This window comes from Caloenas nicobarica, chromosome 13 (genome assembly GCF_036013445.1).
Source record: "Caloenas nicobarica isolate bCalNic1 chromosome 13, bCalNic1.hap1, whole genome shotgun sequence".
NCBI lineage: Eukaryota > Metazoa > Chordata > Aves > Columbiformes > Columbidae > Caloenas > Caloenas nicobarica.
In genome coordinates, this window is record NC_088257.1 from 7,589,005 (window position 1) to 7,611,650 (window position 22,646).

The window sequence follows — 22,646 nt, forward strand, 5'->3', positions numbered from 1 at the left end:
TAAGGAGGGCTGTGCCTGGCCTGGGGATGCAGCAGATGAGCCTGCAGCCACTCACAGTGTCACTCTGACCCTTGCAGTTCCACCACGCATCCATGAGAAGGAAGCCTCTTCCCCGAGCATCTACTCCCGGAGGAGCCCCCAGGCTCTCACATGCACAGTCTATGGCATCCCAGCACCGGAGGTGATCCAGTGGCAGTGGAGGCCGTGGATGCCCTGTCGGATGTTCTCCCGACGCAGCCTGTAAGTGCAGTATCTTTCAACATCCTTGTCTTACCAGGCCACCAGCCTGGCATTCTGGGCTCCTTGTGACTGTGGTTGTGTCCCAGACTCTGTCTTGCTTTTGCTCTCCGTTAGAGAAGTTCCTCCCAGGCACAATGTGGCAAGAGGAGGACAGCACAGACTGATAGCTCAGAGCAGTATATACCCACTCGCCCTGTAAAGAGGCAGAGTGGAGCCCACCAGAGACACTTGTGCTCCATGTAGGAGTTTTGCCCATCCTGGCTGGTCCCAGACACCAAGGGCTTCCAGAGCATCCCCTGCATCCTTGGCTCTCTGCATCTGGCAAGGGATGTCCATGGCCTGGCCACACCTCACAGCACCTGCAATAAAACCACTGACCACTGTGCAAATGGGGAAACTGAGGCAGATTGCAGGAAAAATTGTCACAGCCCCTTGGTGAGACCCTGAGAGAGCAGCTGAGGTTCACCCCATTCCTGCATCAAGGTTCCTGTGGAGTTTTGGTCCTTCATCTTCTGCTGGGTGATGATGGAAACAAAAGTGTTTGTAGGCAGAGGAGCAGAGCTGCTGTGTGTGAGGAAGAGTTGCTGAATCCAAGGGAAGTGCCAGATTCCTGCCAGCTTCCAGGATGCTTTGCCAGGAGGGTGTTTGTGCAGACAGCACTGACAGGTAGGCAGGAAGGACGCGTGCCCACTGCCTGTGCCCCGGGAAGCTGGGCCAGCACCAGCCAGGGCTGCAATGGCATTTTTTAGCAGCCGCCTTGCAGGAAGAAGGAAAAGGGATGCTGGGGAGTTGTAGCCAGAGCAGCCAGGGTGGAGGACATCAGGGTGCCTGGAGGAAGCCAGGTCCCGTAGCCCTGTGCAGGCTGTTGCCAAGCCTGGGACACCAGAGAGCTCTCCATTGCATGCAAGTGCACTGTGGCCCTGTCAGGAAGCAGAGGGGCCCATGAATTATGAGCACTGTCTCCCAAGGCCACCATATTTCTGCCTAGCATAGCTCCAGAGGATGCAGGAGGCTACTTTTGAGCTTCCTGTTGTTTACACAGCTCACCGATGTGCTCGCCCCACTGAGCACTCTGCCCTGCACTGCCAGCACGCACCCTTTCCACTGGTTTGGGGTGCTCAGCTTCCCCCTGACTCTCAGTCGCAGCAGGGGTTTAAGGCCTTGTTGCAGAGCAAAGTGGCATCAAGAACTGCCCCAGGCACACATGAATGGATTTCACCCCTGCCTTTCTCCAGCCCTAGCAGGGAAGGATGAAACCACAGACCTGTGAGTGAAGACACTGCCTGGGACACCAGTATCTATTCCCTGCCTCAATTTTCACATCCATAGATAATGTTTGCCTCACTAGTGATTGCAGAGCACCCTTATAAAACACATTAAAACTGTGTAACCAAGATCTGCAGAAAATTTTGCAGAGTCAAAGGACGGGGGCATCAGTTCTCAGACACAATGCTATTTTTACTGCCTCTTTCCCAGCTGACCCTCTCTCCATCTCTCTCCTCTTTCTTCTGCTCCTCCCCGGCTGCTGGATTAGCAATAGCAGGCACCGGGCAGCAAGGCGCCATCAGCGGGACCGGATGCCCGAGTGCAAGGACTGGAAAGATGTGTCTCAGCACGACGCGGTGAATCCCATTGAGAGCATCGACACCTGGGTGGAGTTCGTGGAGGGGCGGAACAAGGTGAGGCTGTAGCCCCAAACCCATCCCGGAGTGGGAAGCTGGAGACAGGCACCCTCGGAGGGGTCATTTGTGATCAGCCAGCAAAAGTGGCTTGGAAATGAGCCTGGCAGAACCAGGTTTGGGGAGGGCTTCACACCTCTGCTTCTAAAGTACACTATCAGCGGCCGTTCCCAGCTCTGGGGCTCTGCAGTACCAGGCAGCCCCAGGGCGAGGGAGAGCTGTCATCTTTGAGAAATTACCCTGTGTCCAGAGAGGCTCCTGCTGGGGCTGACGGCACAGGAGGGTTTACACCGATCGCTACTGAACACAGGGCACCCAGCTAGGGAGACATGGGGGAGCACGTGCTTTGGGTGCTCCCAGGGCCATTTCTGAGCACTCTTGCATGAACCGTTCTGGGAGAGCCAAACCCTGCAGAGCAGCCTGGGCAGCTAGGATAGGAGAGCAGGAGTCACAGACTGACCAGGAAATCTCTGGCCTTGGGAATGTGGATGTGTGGGGGGGGACCTTTTCATCCAGCTGTCCCCATCCCAGTGGGGCAAGGGTGGTACAGAGAAGCTGGCATCCATCCACTGCGTATTTGTGAGGGAGAGCACGTGTGCCCCGCGGAGCCCACTTCTCCATCACAGTGTTTCCTCTCTGGAAGGAACATCTCTCCCTCATTGCAGTGTGTGGCCTGCAAACTACCAAACACCGCTCGCTGCCTGTTTCTTTCTGTCTCTCTGGTAGCCGCGAGTGTCAGGTCTGCGCTATGACGGGGTTCCTGTTCCCGCCGGTGTCGGGCACCAGCCGCTCGCAGAGGGATGCAGAACAAACAAACAGGCCCCCGCTTCCGAAAGTCACTTCCTGTTTTCCTACACACCTCCAAAGGCACTTCCCGTCCCCTGGCCTGGCCGGCAGTTCCTCACTCTGCCAAAAGGGTGGCAGGGGGAGATGCTGCTCCTCCCAGAGAAGTCAAAGGGAGAGGCAGGGACCCAGGTCCCCCGGGGAGGCAAGCAGGGGTGGTGGGAGCTCCTGGATGAAAAGCCCTTGTGTCCCCCTCCAGATATGACTCTCATCTTGGTCCCTTTTGATCTTTCCCCTTTTTTCTTCCTCTTCCTCCTGCTGCTCAGCTGTGTCCTTCTCATTCCATCGATTGGTTATAACTGTCCTGGAGATCCAACTTAGGTTGTGCAGGCCAGGGACATGCAAGAGCTCTGGGAGAAGAGAGCTGTTCCACTTGTGGTGGGATGCTATGTCCTCAAATCTTCTTACGCTCCCTCCCCTTCTCCTTTCTGCCTGTCTTCTCTTACCATCCTCCTCTGGTTTTTGTTTTGTCTGGAAAGGCCAGAGTGAGGCACAGGGTGCATAGTGCACAGCCATGCACTGCAGACAGCAGGATGATGTCAAATCCAGAAACCCTAACTCAAATGTAACAGCACAGACTAAAAGGAAAATCCCCCAGAAACAGGAAAGGCAGCACACAAAGGTGCCAGCAGTATTTCAGCTGTATTGAATAACTCCAAGAAACGGAAAAGGCAATGCACAAAAGTACTAGTCATAAGGGCACTTCAGCTGTATTGAATACGCACTGAATGAATGACTGTTCCTTCTCATTAACACAGGCTAAAACATTGCCACTTAGAACAGAAATGCTTCCCAAAGTCCAGGGGATGAATAGTAAAGGCAAAGTAGTTTCCTTCTAGGAACACATTTTCTTTTGCATTTCAAAATTATTAGAGAGATTTTTGCATGTGATTAACTTGTCCTTTAAATTGGGAGGGAGAAGGAACCTGTGCTTCAAACTGCAGATCTCCTCTAAGGGGAGTGCTTGTAGCACATTTGGCAGCTCACACGTGTGCAGCGTAAGCCGGGAGGAGGAGAGCAGCCTCACTCCCCAGCTGCCTTTCCTGGCTCATTTGATGGCAGCATCTCCTGGGTCAGTGCTCCCACAGGACAGCAGCCTGGCTGTTCACCCGATCTTAGTCATGTCTCGCTGGAAGAAGGGAGGAGGAAGCTTTTAGGACCATGTCTGTGTACACTTGCAATTTAAAGGGAGAAGATGACAGCTCTTCCCGAAGTGGTGAGAGCTGGGAGACTTCCATAGGTTTGATTTCCCCTTATGGATAAAAGGAGTGCTTGCAGGTCTGTAAGTACCTACAAACGCCACTGAATTCTGTCGGACACTAAGGAGTCACTTAACTGCAGAGGGCTCAGGGAATCAAAGCCTCAGTGCCCCTTCCCTTTCTCCCCACTTTTACAAAGCTTGGCAGGAGCTTAGCCACTCCCTCAGTCCTGCATCGTGTTCATGTCCTCCTTGCTGGGCACAGGCCTATCCCCATGGTGACCCAAGGGGCTTAGCAAGAAGTTTGCTCCCATGGAGAGGCATCTGTGCTGGCTGAGATCCATAAAAATGAGCAGAGACCAGGAATAAAACCATGTTGCTGTTGCTAGAGCCAGCAGATGAGTCTTGACATGCACAAAGGGCTATTGAATAAGGGGCTATTTTTGTATAACCCTTTCCCAGGTACAGCTGCTGCCTGGGGCCAGGCTTGCTGTGTGCTTTGCTGGCTGGCAGAGAGCAGCACTGATTCTACTTCTCTTTGCTCTTGCCTTCCCTAACTCCTTCGTTTGCTCTCTTCCCTCATCAGACAGTCAGCAAACTGGCCATCCAGGAGGCCAACGTCTCAGTTATGTACAAGTGCATCGCCTCTAATAAAGTGGGTCGAGACGAGCGGCTGATCTACTTCTACGTGACCAGTGAGTACTGCAGACATCCCCTCCACCTGCACCAGCCAAGCTCTCTGCTTGAAACAGGCAGGACCCTACAACTGCCGGGTCCTGTCATTCACAGTTAGCACCCTGAACAGTGACAGGGAAGCCAGTGGGAAAGCAGGGCTACTCCAGAGCTCTGCTGAGTGGCAGAAGCCTGGAGACCTGGCAGCAGATCGTGCAGGCAGAGTCTGGCAGGCAGACTTGGGGACAAGCCAGCACTGCCTGTGCCCAGGTCCTGGAGCAGCCCTGGCAGGTCCTGGGAGGGAGACATCTTGCTGGCCCAGGCCCAGGCAGCTCTCTGGGCTGGGGATGTGCCTGATCCAAGAGCATCCTCTAGTGGCACTGCCTGACCCGCGCGAGGCAAGGTCCTGCTGGCCTGAGTCCCTCGGCAGGGTCCCCACGGGATTTTGGTGGCAGGAGGAAGCTGGGAGCCCAGCAGCGTGAGCTGGAGTCGTGGCTCATATGGGGCTGCATAAGATTCCTGCCAGAGGTACCCAGTGCTGGTAGGATTCTGACCCTGTTCACCGGGGACATGGACCCCGTCAAGGGCACAGCAGAGATTTATCTTTGTCCCTCTGTGGGCAGACCCCAGAAGCCTGGGCTCATGGCCCCTGTAGATACTACCTGTGCTGTCAGAGCCACCAGCTTATGTGGAGACATATGAACATCTTCAGTTGCTGCTCCAGTAATGCTCTGTGTGTCTGGCCTGGCTGTGTAGCTGCTTGCACGTGTAAAAGCAGGCATGTGTGCAATACAGAATGCTGCAGCTGAGCTGAGAGCAGCAACAGCCTAATTCAGACCTCCCAGACTTGTGTTTCTCTTGTGACCCCATCTCAATTTGACCCTGGGACTTCAGCATATCCCTTAGCACTCACTGGGCTTAAAGCCGTCGGTTGCTGGCAGTCCGCATCTCACAGTTCTGTTCTAGATTGGTTTCCTTTACCCTCAATGAAGACAGAGAGGTCTCAGAGAGCTGAATCCAAAGAGACAATTTCATTATGTCTGGCAGCTCAGCCATGAAACCTCATTCACATGTTCATTTCCTTCCTGAAAGCCATTCCAGATGGGTTTGAGATTGAGTCCCAGCCTTCAGAGGAGCCCATAGAGGGGCAGGACCTACAGCTGAGCTGCAATGCAGACAACTACACCTATGAGAACCTGCAGTGGTATCGGCTGAACCTTTCCAAGCTCCACGACGAGGAGGGCAACCCCCTTGTGTTGGACTGCAAGAACGTCCATCACTATGCCACCAAGATGCAGGGGGAGCTGCGCTTCCAGCCTGACTCCAATGATGCAACCTTGCTTCTCACCATCCCCAACATCTCCCTGGGCGAGGAGGGAGACTACGTGTGTGAGGTGCAGAACAGGAAGACCCGGGAGAAGCACTGCCACAAGAAATACATCTCTGTGCAGGGTGAGGGTCCGCAGGGCAGGCGGGAGTGACAGAGGAGAGGTGGTGCTCTTGCTGCCATCAGCTTCCCAGTCCATCCCCAGGGAAAGCCACGCAAGCAAGCTAAACTCAAGGTGGCAAAGGCAGGGTACCTGGGTTCTCAAGACACCCTTCAGCAGGGTTCGGAGACCCAAAGCCCCCCAGGAACACAGATATTCTTTTGATCAATCAGTTTCCCGTTTTCCCCTCCTCCTCTTTGTGCTGCTCCTCCAGCCCTGGAGATCCCCCGCCTCAAGCAGAACCTGACAGACATTTGGGTGAACGTCAGCGACTCCATAGAGATGCGCTGTAAGGTGGACGGCAACCACGTTCCTGAAATCAGCTGGTACAAAGACGAGAAACTGGTGGAAGAAGTGTCAGGTACAGAGGGCTGGGGTGTGAATCAAAGGCAGGGCATCATGTCCAGCGGCTGGAGATTTGAACACTGCTGGGTTCTGGGAGTTGCTGTGCCCAGGCAAAGGGGCCCATTCTCTGAATTGGCTGAACTCTGTTTTTAATCATGTTCTATCCCAGTTTGATGCAGTCTTGCCAGCCAAGTCTGTGCCCTAGGGCCTGGCTCAGCTCTATGTGTGCATGTGCACATTCAGCTGGAGAGCAGAGATAAATCATTCATCTTCTTACTCCCAGCCCAGTGCCTGGCATCTCTGCTCGTGCAGAGACCAACCCAGATCCCATGGTAGGAACATGGGAAGGATCCAGGTTAATTGCAGAGGGAAAGGAAAAGATCCTGGAGCTGAAGCAGAGCTTGACACACCAGCTGGACTCCCTGGGCACCATCCCCATCCAGCATTGTCTGCAGGGGTTTCATCCCCTCCAAACACTTCCTGGGGAAGAAGGACCCTCCAGGGTATTTCTGGGGCTATCAGGCCACAGAAGAGAGCCTCTACCAGCTGGTGCAATTTCACTCTGCTCTGTAAAATGAACCAGCTGAAAAATAGGAGCCTTATTTTGAGTGTGAATGAGTCCAGTATACCAATCCCCCTCTCCTTGTGAGTGACCACTACCTTCTGTGCCTTACAGGAATTGACCTGGCAGACTTCAACCAGAGACTGAGCATTCAGAGGGTGAGGGAGGAGGATGCTGGGCTCTACCTGTGCAGCGTCTGCAACGCTAAGGGCTGTGTGAACTCCTCAGCCAGCGTCTCCGTGGAAGGTACCAGCGGTCATGACATCCCTGGGGATGAAAGGGTGGAGCAGGAGGGTGGCCAAGATCCCATGTCTCTTCCCTGTAACACCAGCCAGTGGGAGGCAGTGAAAGCCCCTTGGCCTTGCTGGTGGCATGGTGCTGTCATAGCAGGAGCTGTAGTCCAGAGCCTGTTTAGCGCAGGCAAACACACCTCTTTGGTCTCCCCACATCCCGAACCAGGCCACAAAGGACAGCTGAGCTGGGGCATGGAATGGGAATCTCCAAAGCTACGATTTCCTTCCTGTCCTACAGGGTCTGATGACAGGACCAATGTGGAGATTGTCATCCTGATTGGGACTGGGGTTATCGCTGTTTTCTTCTGGATCCTCCTTATCCTCATCTTCTGTAACATCAAAAGGGTACGTGACTGTCTGTCCCAGGGCAGGGGAGGTGGCTTAGCAGGACTTGAGGGAACACCGTTGCTGTGATGTAGGGCTGTATGACAGCATCCGCTAAGAGGGGGTCATTGAGTGTTGCTTCAAGCGCTCTCACTGCCAAAGACAAGGTGCATGAGGGCCATGGTAAAGGACGTGACAGGGAATGGCCTTTGCCAGGGGGAAGCAGGTGAAGGCAGGCAAAGGAACCAAATCCCTTCGGGAGTCAGCACCCAGAGCAGGGAAGGCATCTCCTCACCCTCTTTGTTGGCTGATTCCTGCAGCCTGCCCATGCAGACATCAAGACGGGCTACCTCTCCATCATCATGGACCCGGGCGAGGTGCCCTTGGAGGAGCAGTGCGAGTACCTGCCCTATGATTCCAGCAAGTGGGAGTTTCCACGGGACCGCCTGCGCCTAGGTGAGCCGGACGCCCTCCCTACCGCTGCGTGCTGCAGCCAGGGCTTCCCACCAACCCTTCAAACTCACCCTTCAGCTTTCTTACACACCTCTTTTGATTTAATACCTTCTCTCAGCCTCAGGTTTTTCATCTTCTTCTCCACACTGTCCCTAAAGCCCAGCCGTGCCTGGAAGATCTCTTTGTGCCTGACTGTGCATAGATCTGAGCCAACTGTAAGCCCAGACTCTACCAGTGTACCTTCACAGGCATCACTGAGACCAGGAGACCTCTGGGCATGCTTTAAAACCGATCTCCATATTCTCCAACTGGCCATCTGGACAGAACAGCCCAGTCCACAGCAGGTAGTCTAAATTCAGGACCAGGACTGCATCCGTGATCCTTATGATGGGGCATCCACTTTTAGTCTCTTCCCTCTATCTGGGAGAGTTAAAAGGGCTGCAGACTACCTTTGAGGCACAAAGCAGTGACATTAGCCCTGGCTACTCAGCTGCAAGGTGTCATGTTTACCTTTCCCACATGCTCTGCATGAGGGCAACAAACAGCCCCTCACTTCTGCAGGGCCGTTTCCTTCCTCAGCTTTGTCCATGCCAGCTCTGTCTCAGTTCCTCCCATCATCCTTTCTCTTATTCTCACCACCAGAGCAAGCAGCCACCTGGGAAGGGCACACGTTCCGCTCCTTCCTTTTCCTTTATGACCTTTTTTCTCTCTTGTTCCCATGGTTTCCTGTTGGGTTTTTTTGGTTTTTTTATTCCATTCTGCGTCTGCTGCACCTGCCTTCCTTCACACTGCCTCTCTCCTTGCTCATAGGTAAAGTCCTGGGTCATGGTGCCTTTGGAAAGGTGGTGGAAGCATCAGCGTTTGGGATCAATAAAAGTAACAGCTGTGAGACCGTAGCAGTCAAAATGCTGAAAGGTATGTGGAGAGAGAAGCTGAATATAGAGTCCATGTGGACAGCAAAGGATAAGGCATCTGCTAGGGCATGTCCACCATATAAATGCCCATCTTTCATATTTGTTAAGGCCCTGGAAAATGTTTTATCTCCCACAAGCACTCCTGGGTGCTTCTGCTTGAGCCAGTCCTGAACTAGGGGAGAGGCTGGAGCCAGCGTTTTAATTTATGGCTTCATGGCCTCAATACAGCTGATCATCTTTTTCTCCCTGTGTGGGTGCTTTCACCCCATTCAGCTGCACTGGAAGGCAAGTGGCAGAGCGGACAACCAGGACTTGCGGAACTCAGCTGTCAAGGAAATTTAGCTGTCTGGAAAGGCAAAGAATGAGATTTGTCTCAAAGGAAGAACAAGAATCCAGAGCCCCTCTTTGGCAGGTCACTGAAGGAAGTGTTGCTCCCAATTGCCTTCTTCCAAATATGCCTGTATTTCTTGCTTACAGGCCAGGTTCAGAGCTGGATAAGGAAGGAGATTGCAGCTCTTACCCAGCTCTGAGGGTTGAATTGGCTTTGCACCCAAAGCCTAGTTGATCCAGAGTAAGATTTTAAGCTTTTATAGCCACTCTTTCAAACAGACATCCAGAACATTATTCTGTAGTTTGGCACTCAACAAAATACCAAGACAGTGTCTGTCCACCAGTGGCCTGTATGTGGAAACCAAGTCATGGCTCATCTCAGCAGCACTTAGCACTGCAAGCGTACAGATGATCTGCACAGCATTTGCAGAGGGAAGCCTGGCCATGCAAGGTTGCTTTGTAGTCCTTTGAGAAATGGCTCTCACCTGGCCCATCAGCTGCAGTTCAAGAGCATGCTTCTCTCTCTCAGACTAAATTTACAAACTTCCAAGTAAGGCAAAATGCATATGGGGAAGCAGAGGAGTATGAAAAAGAGATGCAAAACCAGAGAACAAGCCCTGAGGGTAAAAACAGAGGATCAAGAGTTAGTGCGAATTAGGCACTCTGGGAGAAGACGTAGTACAGAGAGCTGGCAGGGGCACAACACTGTGTTTGCTGCTGGAGAGCAATCATAAAAAGATATTCTCTGTTTGAGCTGCGACAGTTCCTATCTTCTGTCATGATCAAAAGACTCAGATGTCTTTTGTTTCTAATTTTCTTTCAAATTGTTTTACGGCTTGTTATCTCTGTTTGGAGGCTGAAAGGGCAGAGGTTCAAATGTGTGCATCTGTATGTAAGCCTCAAGTGATCTTTTTCCCTGCACAACTATCACAAGGAAAAATATGTTGGACACAGGTTGTCTTGTCCTTTGCTCTGGGAGCACCATACGCATTACAGAAGGGATCCTGGGAGCTCCAGAGAAGGCTCTGACATTTCATAAGGAAACATGCAATAACAAAATGTACCAAGGCTTTGGGGTCACAGCCTCCTCAGCAAGACTTGCATTAACAGTCTGCTAAGAGAAGGGTGGTGAGAGGGAGTGAAAAGCTGTGAGGAGTCATCATGACATGCTCTGTGTGTTTCCAGAGGGAGCTACTGCAAGCGAGCACAAGGCACTGATGTCAGAGCTGAAGATCCTCATTCACATTGGGAATCACCTCAACGTGGTGAATTTGCTGGGTGCCTGTACCAAACCCAATGGTAAATATCCCAGGGCAACAGTCTGTGTGTGCTTCCAGAGGTCAGTGCTTGTCCCATGTCCTTTCTGCTGGCCACATGTGTGACCGCAGGGACATGTGGGGACGTTATTGGTGTGTCTGTGCACTTAGGACAGGTACCACAGCTCAGCAGGACTGCACATAACATGAGTTGGGGCAAATTCTGCCTATCCCAAGCCCTTACCTCTTCCCCTGACCTTTGGTGTCTTCTCTCCAGGTCCACTCATGGTTATTGTTGAGTTCTGCAAGTATGGAAACCTCTCCAACTACCTGCGGACCAAGCGGGAAGGATTCAGTCCTTACAGGGTAAGTAGCTTCCTTTGCCCCTAGGGACCTGTCTTGTGGCTAGAGAAGGAAGACGCATAGCCTGGAAGGTGACAATGGGACAAAGACACCCTCTAGCAACAGGTCAACTTTACACAGTGATCTTGGTTCATGGACACATCAGGGATGTAATTTCTGCAATGGAAGATAGGTGCTTCCAGGCCAGAATTACAGTCTAACAACAGGAAGAGATTGTGCAGCTCATGCGTGCAGGGGTTACAGTGTTTGTTCCTGCTGAGGTTTTTGTTCTCCTTGCCAGGAGAAGTCTCCCAGGCTGCGTATTCAGGTCCAGTCCATCGTGGAGGCAGTGAGAGCAGACAGGAGGAGTCGTTCTGGGACTAGTGACAGTGCGATCTTCAACCGCTTTCTGATGCACAAGAGCCAGACAGCACAGCAGATCCAGGAAGGTAATACTCCAGCCTTGCAGCAACCCCTCACCTGGCCCACCAGAAAAATGCCAGACTTGGCTAACTTGGGGAATGGGTAGGGCATGACAGTGGGCAGCTGGGAGCTTGGAGCTGATCACCCCACTGTTGTCTGGCAATTCCCTGAACAGACATCTCTTGTCTCTTGTAATAGACTCTCGAAACCCAAAAGGGAGAATTAAACCATTTTGAATTTTTTTAGCTAAAAGAAAGGAGAATTTAGGGGGACATTAGTGGGTCCTTCCTAGGATAGGAACAATGAGCTGACCTTCAGAGTCCCTTCCAGCCCTGTTACCCTCAACTCTGTCTGACTGAAACGTGCTGGAGGCTGGACTAATTTTCCTCACACTTCAGCAGGTTCCTGCCATGTGCTCTTTGCCACCCAAGCAGAAAATCCTAGAGGGGAGTTGTTTACTCCAGTTAGCACTGAGGACTAGCTTTCTCTCATCAAAGGGCTAGTTGTATCCCACAGTCCTGGAGAGGGTCAAGGAGGACAAGAGACCGCTCACTGTCTAATTATTTTCTTGTATTCCTGGACAGTGGATGACTTGTGGCAAAGTCCCTTGACTATGGAAGACCTGATCTGCTACAGCTTCCAGGTTGCACGTGGCATGGAGTTCCTGGCATCCCGAAAGGTGAGTTCACCCTTCCCTTCCTTCTTCTCTTCTTTTGTGCATGCCTGACCAGAGAAGACCTGCCTACAGCCACTTTACAGGTGACACACAGAGGGATTCAGTGATCTGCCTCACACTTCTCAGGAAGTCTGATGCAGTTTGGTGTACACAAAGTTGGGAATTTAGTTATCTTGCATTTCATCCTCCCTTTGAAATTTTTATTTTTAGCTCCTTCCCACCTCCACCACTCCCACCTTACACCTCAGGTTCACAAGGGAAGGAGAGGGGAGGGGGTGTTTTGCACTTCTGATGGTGGTTCCCATCCCTCTGATTTTGTTCCTTCCTCTTCATGTGCCCTCAGTGCATCCACAGAGACCTGGCGGCACGGAATATCCTGCTGTCAGAGAACAACGTGGTAAAGATCTGTGACTTCGGCCTGGCCCGGGACATCTATAAGGACCCCGATTATGTCAGAAAAGGCAGTGTGAGTGCCATCTTCTCAAACCCCATACAGATTAGACCCACTTGAGGTGTTCATAAACTACTCTGGGGCTGGAATAAACTGAGAAAAAGTTGAAAAAGGAGGAGCAGAACCACTTGTTTGGCTAGGACCAGGAACCATTGGCCCAATGATGTATGTGCTGTCCCCTCGTCCACCACCAGATGTCTGTCTCCTTTCTTCTGCCTCCCAGCCTGCCATTCATTTACTTTTTTTCTTTATACTCTTTCTTCCTCCTTTCAGTGTCTTCATCCCTCCTTCTGGCCTCACCAAACCTCCATTCCTCCAAGGAGAGAGGAGCAGGGCTATCAGCTCTTCTTTCCTTTCATCCCATTGCTACAAGAAGGGCTGTCCTGGGAGATGTTCCTGACTGAACGCTTGTGTCTTGCCTCTCCCTCTTGCAGGCCCGTCTCCCACTGAAGTGGATGGCTCCAGAGAGCATCTTTGACAAGGTCTACACTACCCAGAGTGACGTCTGGTCCTTTGGGGTCCTCCTCTGGGAAATCTTCTCGCTAGGTGAGTGCTAAGGAGGGTCACACACTGCAGAGGGAGGCAGGACCTCTCATTCCACATAGCAGCTTGGTGGGTGAGTCTGTGCAGGAGGCCCTGATGCTCTGCAGCACGTCTAACGAGTGATGGGAAGAGACATCGGAATGGGTAAAAGAAATATGGAGGCCATACCCATCCATGAACAGGGTGCTGGGAGACAGGCCTGCAGAGGTGGCCTCCTGCTCACTGAGGCAGAGAAGCCTGTCTCGGGCAGCACCAAGGACTTGGGCTGTGTATGAGAAGTGACCACATCTCCCAGTGTTTTGGGAGCAAGGGCATTCTCAGGGGAAGCACTGGTTTCTGATGGCACATTTCATGTTCCCACCCCTCTTCAAACCTCCTTTAGGGGCATCTCCGTACCCTGGAGTCCAGATCAACGAGGAGTTCTGCCAGAGGCTCAAAGACGGTACCAGAATGAGAGCCCCAGAGTACGCCACAGCAGAAATGTGAGTCAGAAACCTCCCAGATCCCAGGACAGGGCAGGACAGGCCCCTCCATGGGATGCAAAGACCTTTCAGCCAGGATGGGGGATGAGACAATACCCCCTCCACACCAGGCAGCTGCCTGGAGAGCAAGCCAGATGGGTTGAATGCAGATCAGAGCTATCTAGGAACATCACTTCCCTTGCATATCCACACTAGGATTGGTCTGTAAGTGGACAATACGCTTTCCTGCTCTGAAGGGTATCAGAGGTGTCTGAATTAGTTCCTTGTGCACTGTTACATTCAGTGCATAATGAACCAACCCACTTCCAGTAGGTCCATGTGGCCAATGTGCTGGGGGGTGCCAAGCTTTCCTTCACAGTGTAGGTACCTGCTGTCCCAGTGGGCACCACATGGGTGGGAGCTGCAAAGTGGGGTAGGAGGGAGTTTCTGTGGCATAAAACCAGCATCTCTTCTTGGCAGTTACCGCATAATGCTGAGCTGCTGGCACGGTGATCCCAAGGAGAGACCAACTTTCTCCGACCTGGTGGAGATACTGGGGAACCTTCTTCAGGAAAATGTCCAGCAGGTGAAAACCTCTCTGTGTCCCTGCTCAGCTCCAGACAGGTCTTTCTTCTCCTACCACTAGCTCCCTCGCTGTGCCCTCCTCTGACTCCCTGGCCAGTGCAATACCTTTGTGTAGGCCACAGGAACACACAGCATTTCCTGGATCAGAGAAGTCTGTTTCCCAGAGCTACTGGTGAGCTCATTTCTGCGTTAGCCCTCTTGCTGGATCTTAATATAGCTCCACTCCTTGCAGGGTGGGTGCCCTCTCAGTCATCATTCCAGTATTTGCATCCTAATCCCCAGACAATTATTTGAAATTTTTCAGCTGAGTCAAGGCCCTGGCACTCCTGACTCCCACACTCTCACATAATGAAAAACAGAACTTCACCAGGATTTCTGAAACTCTATCGTCAGATCTAAACGTCAGGGCCATGTGAACCAAACAACTGTTCCATTACAGCAGTCAGATATACAAATTTCTCTGAAATTATTACTAATCAGTGCCATGCAGTAACTCACCAGGACTTTTAATTGCAATGAGCATGCAGGTCTGATTTTAACATTTCCTTGATGTTCCATTTCAGCTGATGATAGCTAAATGCTTACATACGAGTACTGTCTCATCCTGATGTCCCTGATTTTAACCTTTCAGCCCTGGATCCCAGCACAGGCATGACTAAGCCACAGTGATGTGACCCTGGAGCACAGAGCTCTGTCCATGTATTCTAGCAAATTATAGGTGCCAGAAATTTTCCTCCCCAGCTCTGACAGCTTCTGCCTGTAGAGCACTTTCTTGTGGGAAAGCCTTCCCCTTCTTGTAAGGCCACTCACTGTTCTTCCTACCAGGAAGGGAAGGATTACATCCCGCTGAACGACTCTCACAGCTCGGAAGATGATGGTTTCTCCCAGGTGCCTTCCTCTGCCCAGCAAAACTCAGATGAAGAGGACTTTGACATGAGGATACGCTGCCACAGCCTAGCAGCAAGGTGAATCCCCTGGAAAGGGCAGAGAGAGCCCAGCTGGCAGCCAGCAACCTGAGCTGTAAGGGCGCCTGAGGGACACAAGGAGAACCCAGTTGCAAGAGGTTGGAAAAATCCCAAGTGATCAGATGTGATCCAAGCCTTTAGGCCATGGCATCTTGCTTATAAATGCAAAATCACTTTCCTTTGCTGATGAGAAAGAGCGCTTGACATGTAAGCCTATGGCATTCCTTCTTCTGCCTCCAGATATACTGCCTGGGCATCACATCCCACTAAAGGCATCATGGCCCATCAGGTACATGAGGAAAGAAGGTGTCAGCTGCCCTTCTGTTATTCTGGAAGCTTAATTCCATCTGTTCCTAACTAACCCAAGCAATTAGGCCCCAGCTTCTCATCTCTGGGGATCTGATGCCTGGGATCTATATGACATTACTCTGCTTATCCAGAGTGGGGAGGTAATCAGGGTCTGATTCAATCAGAAAGTCTGGGTGCTCCCCACTGCAGTAGTATGGGGTTAAGAGTCCTAAGGTGACCCTATTCCCCTCCCAAAATCCACCGTTTGGGTCATCTGCCTCTCTGCATACTTTGGTTGCACAGAGAGGAGGTTGGGTTCAGGTCCTGTTTATTCAGGACATTGACCCTGTTGGTTTTACTGAATACAGTGTGCTTCTGTCAGCAGATACTACAACTGTGTCTCGTTCCCTGGGTGTTTGACGGGAGGAAATCAGATCAGGTGTCCATCCAGGATAAAGACATTTGAAGAGTTTCCCATGACACATACAATGTACAAGGCACACCCGGTGAGTAGCATCTGAGTGGGGTTGAGCAAGGGGCAAAGAAACATTCAGCTGTTTCCTGACACCTTTGCTGTTAAGATCATGGAAGGAAGATCGCTCCTTTCTAATGTCAGTCTGTCTGTGTCATTTCTGTTCAGTCCGTCCAGTGCTATGCACATTCATTTCTCCACCTGGCACGGCTCGTACTGCCTGAGTGTGAAATAGGGAGGTTAGACCTACACGCCAGGACTATAAAGGACCTCAGAGAAGAGCCTGCTCTTTACCCTTCTGAAATCTGTGAACATGGTCTGGTTAACTATACTGAAATCCAGCCAGGACTAGATAAATCCAGAGTGTATTTCTGGAGCTCCCCTATCCTGACCTACACAGCAGTGTGCAGTAGGGATCCTCCTGGCCTCTCTGAACTGGGCTGGTCCTTATATCTTCTATAGTGGCAAAACCATACCCTTAGTCTCAGAGGAAAATCTCGTCTCTCACAGATTTGATGGTAACACATCTTCCAGGCAGGGAGCACTCTTTTTTTTTTCCCCAAAAGTGGTGCTGAACTGCACACACAAATCCTACCTTTGTATGTACTGCCTTTAAGAAGGCACCTAAGAAAATCAGTTCCAGCAAGACCATGGAGCATGCTGGTAAAGTGCCTCTACTCTTCTTTTTCCCATCACAGATACATGTGATCTCATCTCCTAAATAATTCCTCCTCCCTTCCCACTCTGATCAGTCGACAGGGATGTTACTGATAACTCCTGTTGCTTCCTTCCAGGACAATCAGACAGACAGTGGGATGGTTCTGGCATCTGAGGAATTTGAGAGGATAGAAAACCGACACAGAAAAGAAGGTGGATTCAGGTACTCCTTAAGTCTAGCCACTCACACCTCCCTGCTGCCAAACACAGACCAGGAGGCAATTCTTGGTGTCTACCCACAGGGTATAATTCTTGGGGCACTCAGCAGCAGCAGCCAGATAAGTCCACGCACACATTAACAAGAGGCAAAATGCAAAAAGAACAGACCTGACTGCTGCTTCCTAGGGTTTAAAAATATAAACTGTCCCCATTCAATGAGAATGTGTCTGTTAAGATAAGGAGGCACAATGGAGTGATGGTGTTATTAAGACTGTTAATGCTTAATGACATTTTCTGGTGAAATGTGTCAGGGCTTGCTCAAGCAGTGGCAGGTGGGAAAGATGGAAACTTACGTGGCTGCCACCTCCTTCCCCCAGCCCTGACCCATGTGGCACAGGGCCCCGATGTGACATTGCAGGGATGGTCCAGGCCTTAGGGCTTCCCCCATGCCAGTACTGAGCCTGGCAGCTTGAGCTGGCACTCTCAGGGCCGAGGATGTTATGGATGGTTATGTCCTTGCCCTAAACTTGGAAACTGGGCAAGCACCTGGCCAGCTCATCTCTGCTTGGTGCCAGAGCAGGCTGGGACCTTGTCTCCAAGACAGTGTGTTGAGTGAACCATGTCAGGTCATTTGTAGACAAGACCAGTCCCAAGCCTTTTCCTCACCTCCTCTGCCTCCCAACATCAGATCAGACTGGTCATTGTCTTTTCCCATAGCCATAGCCCTGTGGCCTCTCTGCTGTTGTATCTGACTGTCTCCTGCTTCTTGTCCTTGTCCTTTTTTCCCTAAGGCATGTTTCCACTGTGTCCTATGCCGTGGGCTACCTGGCATCCCACCTCCTGGAAAATACTGCCCTTAAACCTCTCCTTGAATGTGTCCCTGCCCTCGCTTCTTGGCAGTCACCTGGTACTGGCAGGTGCTGAGATGTGGTTGCCGTTTCCTCCCACATCTTCTTCATCATCTTCCTTCATTTCCTTTCTCCCATCCTAGCTGTTGGTTTGTGTCTGTTTCTGTTAATCCTGCCAGATCTAGGAGCAATTGAGGCAATGTCTTGTCTCTCCCTGCTCACTGGGGTCCCAACCCTTCCCCGGGCTTCCCAAAGGTATCTAGAGGAGCAGAAATAACTCTGTCACCAAGTTATGTGCAGATTTTTCACAAAACATACAGGCTGTGCTTAGGTTTAGAGTCAGGCCTGGTGGTGTGCTTTGAAATGGAGGTGTAGGTCCATTCCTGACTCTGCCTCTGCCCCGTTCACTAGCAGATGATGTTTCCTGAAGCTGGGATCTCTCTAAGCATGACAGAGGCTTTCCAGGAGTGCTCAGAATGATCTTCTGTGTCTCTCTCCCCCACAGCAGTAAAGGGCCCAGCCGAACTGCAGAGCTGCCAGGGGAACAGTTGGACCTGCGGGGCATATGTCGGCCATCATACGGGTCCCAAGTCGGAGGGCAGACTTTTTACAACAGTGAATATGGGGAGCTGTCAGAACACTCTGAGGATGGCAGCTGCACCCCGCCTGGAGAGGGGGCCAGTCCCCCCACTCTCCACGCTTCCTTCTTTTCCGAGCAGTACTAATGGCATCAGGCCCCAGAGAGGCCTGCCGAGGCACCACCTCTCACCAGCCAGGCACATCGCTCAGAGCTTCTCCTTCAACCTACGACCAACCCCAGCAGGGAACCTACCCTGAACAGATGGGCACACCAATGTCCTTGGAACCACAGCACGATGGCCCAGGCAGCACCTCCAGCTGCAGCTTCTCCTTGCCGGGACTGGAGAGAGCACCTCGCTGATTCCTCACGTTTCTTTTCTTCCTGTGGCTCAGAAAGGTGCATTCTGCCAGCGCGTGGGTGCCTGTGTTCAGCACTACAGCACCTTCTGCCTAGCATCCAGCCTCCGCTCAGATCAGCTTCCCATTCAGAAAGCCCATTTCAGGTCAGATATAAATAGATCTGTCTTAGTCTCAAGTTTCTTCCTGGTGTGCAGCCTGAATGTTTTTTCCTTGGATTGCTTCCTCCTCCTCTCCTCATGATGTCAGCTGCTGAGCTGCGGAGCAGAATCAAAGGGAAGAAATCCCTAGTGGTATTAGCAGCAAGAGCAGGACATTTTAAAGAGGTGTACAGAGAGATCTCAAGGGATCTTTGTAAATGTTCATGCACACTGTTCATTCTGGGTAGGTGCCAGCCTCTCCACCTCCTCTGCAAGGAACACCCACACCCCTCTCATCTCTGCTAGGGGAAACCTGTCAATCCACCTTATCGCCAGGATTATTTTAGCCATCTCAACACATCTAGTGCTGAGTAGATCACCAGATGATGGCTAGAGTCCTCCCACTGAGATAAATAGCAACTCTTTTTGCAGGCCCTGCACAAAACAGGGTTTTATATGACCTATGCTGGCAGTAGGTTACTCACAGGTCTGCTGCTCTCACCTTCCTCTTCTCCCAGAGCAGTGCTGAGATCATTTGTTGCTCAAGTGAGAAATTAAAGCAAAGTTGTATTAATTTCTGCTGGCTTCTAAACATAGAGCGAAAAGGGGTTGTTTGCTGGGAGGAAAAGGATCAAAAAGGTTGGGAGTGAAATGTTTATTTTCAAGTTGCGGCAAGGGTTTTGGAAACAATGGAAGGAACAGAGCTCCAGCAATGAGGTGCCCTTGTGTGTTGGCATCACTGAGCATGTGGAGGGCAGCCCCTGGCCAGGGCTCGAGCCTCAGCTCTCCTGGATGGACAGTTCTGCACCATGACCTTTCCTGTCGCCCTGGTTCCCTAGTTCTAAGGAGGCAGTCTCTGCCCAACCTGCTCCTCTCCAGTTTCTGTTGTAGAGCCACCAGCACAGTGCAGTTATCTCTGAGGGACTATGAAACATTCATTTGCTGAGGAAACATCACTACGGCCTTTTGTTTCTGAAAAATACCATGTGAATTCAGAGCTCTGGGGAACCTCCACAGCCCTTCTCTACAGATTTCTGTGCTGCTGCCTCACCACTTCCCACCTACTCCTTTCTATCCCCCTCACAATCTGGGAGCTCAGCCCCAGAGCGTGGTTACGTCACCGCCGGAGGAGTCTGGGTGAAGAGGCTCGTCTGAACAGCTTGGCATCTCCTCTTCTCCCACACGCCTGTGGCTGGCAGAGCTCCTTGCACCAGGACATCTCAGTTGCAGGCCACACCTCTATGCACAGCACCAAGGGTTTGTTTTGGACTTTAAAAATTGTGTTTCCTGTCAGACATACTGCTTTCCTAAACTGTATTTCATTTCCGGCAGAGGTTTTTATGCGTTTCCTGACATGAGCCTGTGAGTCCTTACGGATGACTTTCCCAAGTCTTAATTATAGTTCTCCACACAAGTGTAATGGGGAGATTTATTTAGCACATGGGAAAAGCATGCCTGTCATTCAGATTCTCTAAGCCTGTGCAGAACACTCAATGTTCCCCTCCCTTTTTGAGTCAGCAGGATGATATGGTTGTGATTTCCATGGCAAAAAGAGGCACAAAACTGGACTAGCTTGAGCCAAAATGGCTCAGGATGTGAAATTGGAGACTGCATGTGACAATGAATTCCCTGACTTCTACTGGTGTCCCCTGAAGTTGCCAGGAGCTTAACCATCTTTAAGTAATTGTTATGACTCAGTAAGAATCCTCTGGCAGGAGATGCTGGAGAGCCAGGCCAAGGGAGTAGGACAGCCAGCGGGGCGTAGGACAGACTAAATTCTCCTGCCCTCATCTTGCCCTGGTTTTTGAACTGGTGGTTCCCTTGACAGAAGGAAGGTTGCGTGTGCCCCATGTTGCTGAGGGTCTCCACCGTCATTCACGTGGGTGGAAAGTAACAGAGGGCTGAGCTAAATTCAGGCTGTTTGCTGGGTGATGTGCACCCATAGGACCCAGGCTGTCTTGTTTCCAGTGCTTCACAAAGAGTCCTCTGCCTGGAAACACAGCCCCATCTGAGAGCAAGCCCAACAATGAGGCCTATAAATAAATTAATAGTTGAAAAACAGAATTCCAAGGTCCTTGTCCATATGTGAGGGATAGAAACGCACTTGAAAGCCCGACACTTGCAGCACACTGGCCAGATTCCTCAGCAGAAAGGGGACAGAGGCATCTGAGCGCCCTGGCTGACTGCTCGCAAGCATCCTTGTGGAGCTGGGTTACTTCATTAGAGCTATTGTTAACAATCTCGTTTCACTCTGGGGAGAGTACTGGTGTGACATCTGCTTTTTGAACATTCAAATAATTCGACTCCACAGAAGTTTATTTTCTCTCATTTGCACCATCTTGGTGGGGGGGTGGAGTCGGGTCCTGTTGTATCTGCATCAACAGCATTGCATGAACAATGCGGCCATGATAGCAGCAAATGCTGGTTCTTCTTCAGACACTCCTGCTGATGAAGAGCAATTATAGTGTGGGATATTGAATAGCTGTTGAGACAATTGTACTCTCTTAAAAGTATACTAAAATTAGAGTGTACGAACCTGATACCCCTCTGCACACTCTTGCATTATTTCTGTCATTTTTTTTACACTCTCCAGATAAGCGTGAGCATGAAATGAAGCTGGTCTGGTTTGGTTTGAAGATGTGAAGCAATAGGGCTGGCTGTCTTTCCACAGTGACAAGGGAGTATTTCAACTTTTAAAACCCAGGGTTCGATAAGTGTGCCTGCTCTGTTCATAGTGTTTTGTTTTGTTTGGGCTTTTTATTGGAACTCAACATTGAAGCTAAGCTATTTATCATAATCCTCCTTTAAAATGACTGTTCCCAGTCTACGCACAGTCTCATTTTTCCTTACAAAGTGTTGGTGTTGAGAGGACATTCCTCCCTCATGAAACAAAGCATTAGGTCCCCTACTTGCAAATACATGTGCATCTCTGGAAAAAAAGAAAAAAATGTGTATCAAGTAACACTTCATTTATATTGCAATATTTTAACCTGGTACCTGTTGTTGCTACAGCAGCATTCAATGTTTCAGTGGGCTTAGGTTACAACATGGGTTATGAGTACAAAAGTGTGGTCTGTGTGTGCGTGAGTGTTTTGTGGGTGAGTGTTTGGGTGTTTGCATGTGTGAGTTTTCCTACCAGTGAGAGTATGTGAGTGTTTATAACTCACGTTGAGTCCTGTCTCTGGAAGTTCACGGTTATATATCAAACCAGTTAGAACACTGCTTTCTTTCCTCTCCTCCTATAGTACTTGTTATCCTTTTGTCATTAAGGGTTTTGTTGTAATATCTAAATGTGGAAATGAATAAAGTTGTAACTGGCATCTGCTCCCTGGTTCTGGAGGCCGCGGGCTCCGCTCCCCCTGGCGCCCCGGGCAGCCCCACTCTGGCCCAGGCAATCAGTTGGGTTTATTATTTTTACTTTTGTGTCCCTTTTGCATTTCCCCACATCCTCTAGCAAACAGCTGGCCTTTGTGGCATTTCCATCCAGGATGAATCTCGGCCTTTTCTCATGAAGAAGCCAGATACGCTTTGCTTAAGCTCGCTGACAGGAGCCCAGCGCCCAGCCCTTCGCCCCGCCGCCATGTCCCTCAGCTCCGCGCCCCTTCCTCACCGCCTCGGCCCCGGGGTCTGGCTCCGCGGCCTCTCTTTGCCCTCCTTCCCCTCCCAGCGGGACCCAGGGCAGCGGAGCCCCCCAGACAACCCGTGTCCTCGGCACACGGAGCCTGCTCGGCCCGGCCGCCCTGACCAGCCCGCACCGGGGCAGGGAGGGAAGATGGCGGCGGGGCCGGCGCAGGCGTGCGGGGATGGGGAACCTGACAGGAAAGCCAAGGGCGGGTGTGAGTCACGGGCGGGATCGGGGCTGAAGGAAATGTTCCGTGCCCAGGGAGTAAATCCACAGATGGATTTACGGCCATTTCTCAAGAAGAAAAGTCAGCAGGAGCCAGAGTGAAACCTGAGGCACAGGTCCCTCCTCAGCCCTGTGGTGACTTGCAAAGACCCCAGTGCCATTTGTCCACCAGAAAAATGTCCCCTGAGGAGCAGCCA

The 22,646-nt window shown here is 51.2% G+C and overlaps 1 protein-coding gene across 4 annotated transcripts in view; it reads left to right on the forward strand.

Annotated features, from left to right (window-relative positions):
* Nucleotides 1-21,893, forward strand: part of FLT4 (fms related receptor tyrosine kinase 4) — a 59,037-nt gene extending 37,144 nt beyond the window's left edge. Inside the window, exons 10-30 of one of the 4 annotated variants that reach the window (XM_065643971.1) lie at nt 78-240; nt 1,775-1,919; nt 4,547-4,655; nt 5,725-6,084; nt 6,334-6,480; nt 7,141-7,272; nt 7,558-7,664; nt 7,964-8,099; nt 8,907-9,011; nt 10,526-10,639; nt 10,874-10,962; nt 11,240-11,387; nt 11,946-12,040; nt 12,381-12,503; nt 12,923-13,034; nt 13,414-13,513; nt 13,973-14,078; nt 14,903-15,042; nt 15,713-15,836; nt 16,597-16,682; nt 18,032-21,893. In XM_065643971.1, coding sequence (XP_065500043.1) covers nt 78-240; nt 1,775-1,919; nt 4,547-4,655; nt 5,725-6,084; nt 6,334-6,480; nt 7,141-7,272; nt 7,558-7,664; nt 7,964-8,099; nt 8,907-9,011; nt 10,526-10,639; nt 10,874-10,962; nt 11,240-11,387; nt 11,946-12,040; nt 12,381-12,503; nt 12,923-13,034; nt 13,414-13,513; nt 13,973-14,078; nt 14,903-15,042; nt 15,713-15,836; nt 16,597-16,682; nt 18,032-18,251 — 2,861 coding nt within the window. In that variant the 3' untranslated portion in view covers nt 18,252-21,893. The remainder of the gene's footprint in view (nt 1-77; nt 241-1,774; nt 1,920-4,546; nt 4,656-5,724; nt 6,085-6,333; nt 6,481-7,140; nt 7,273-7,557; nt 7,665-7,963; nt 8,100-8,906; nt 9,012-10,525; nt 10,640-10,873; nt 10,963-11,239; nt 11,388-11,945; nt 12,041-12,380; nt 12,504-12,922; nt 13,035-13,413; nt 13,514-13,972; nt 14,079-14,902; nt 15,043-15,712; nt 15,837-16,596; nt 16,683-18,031) is intronic. The other 3 variants (XM_065643973.1, XM_065643972.1, XM_065643974.1) reach the window with 3 other exon arrangements.
* The last annotated feature ends 753 nt before the right edge of the window (nt 21,894-22,646 follow it).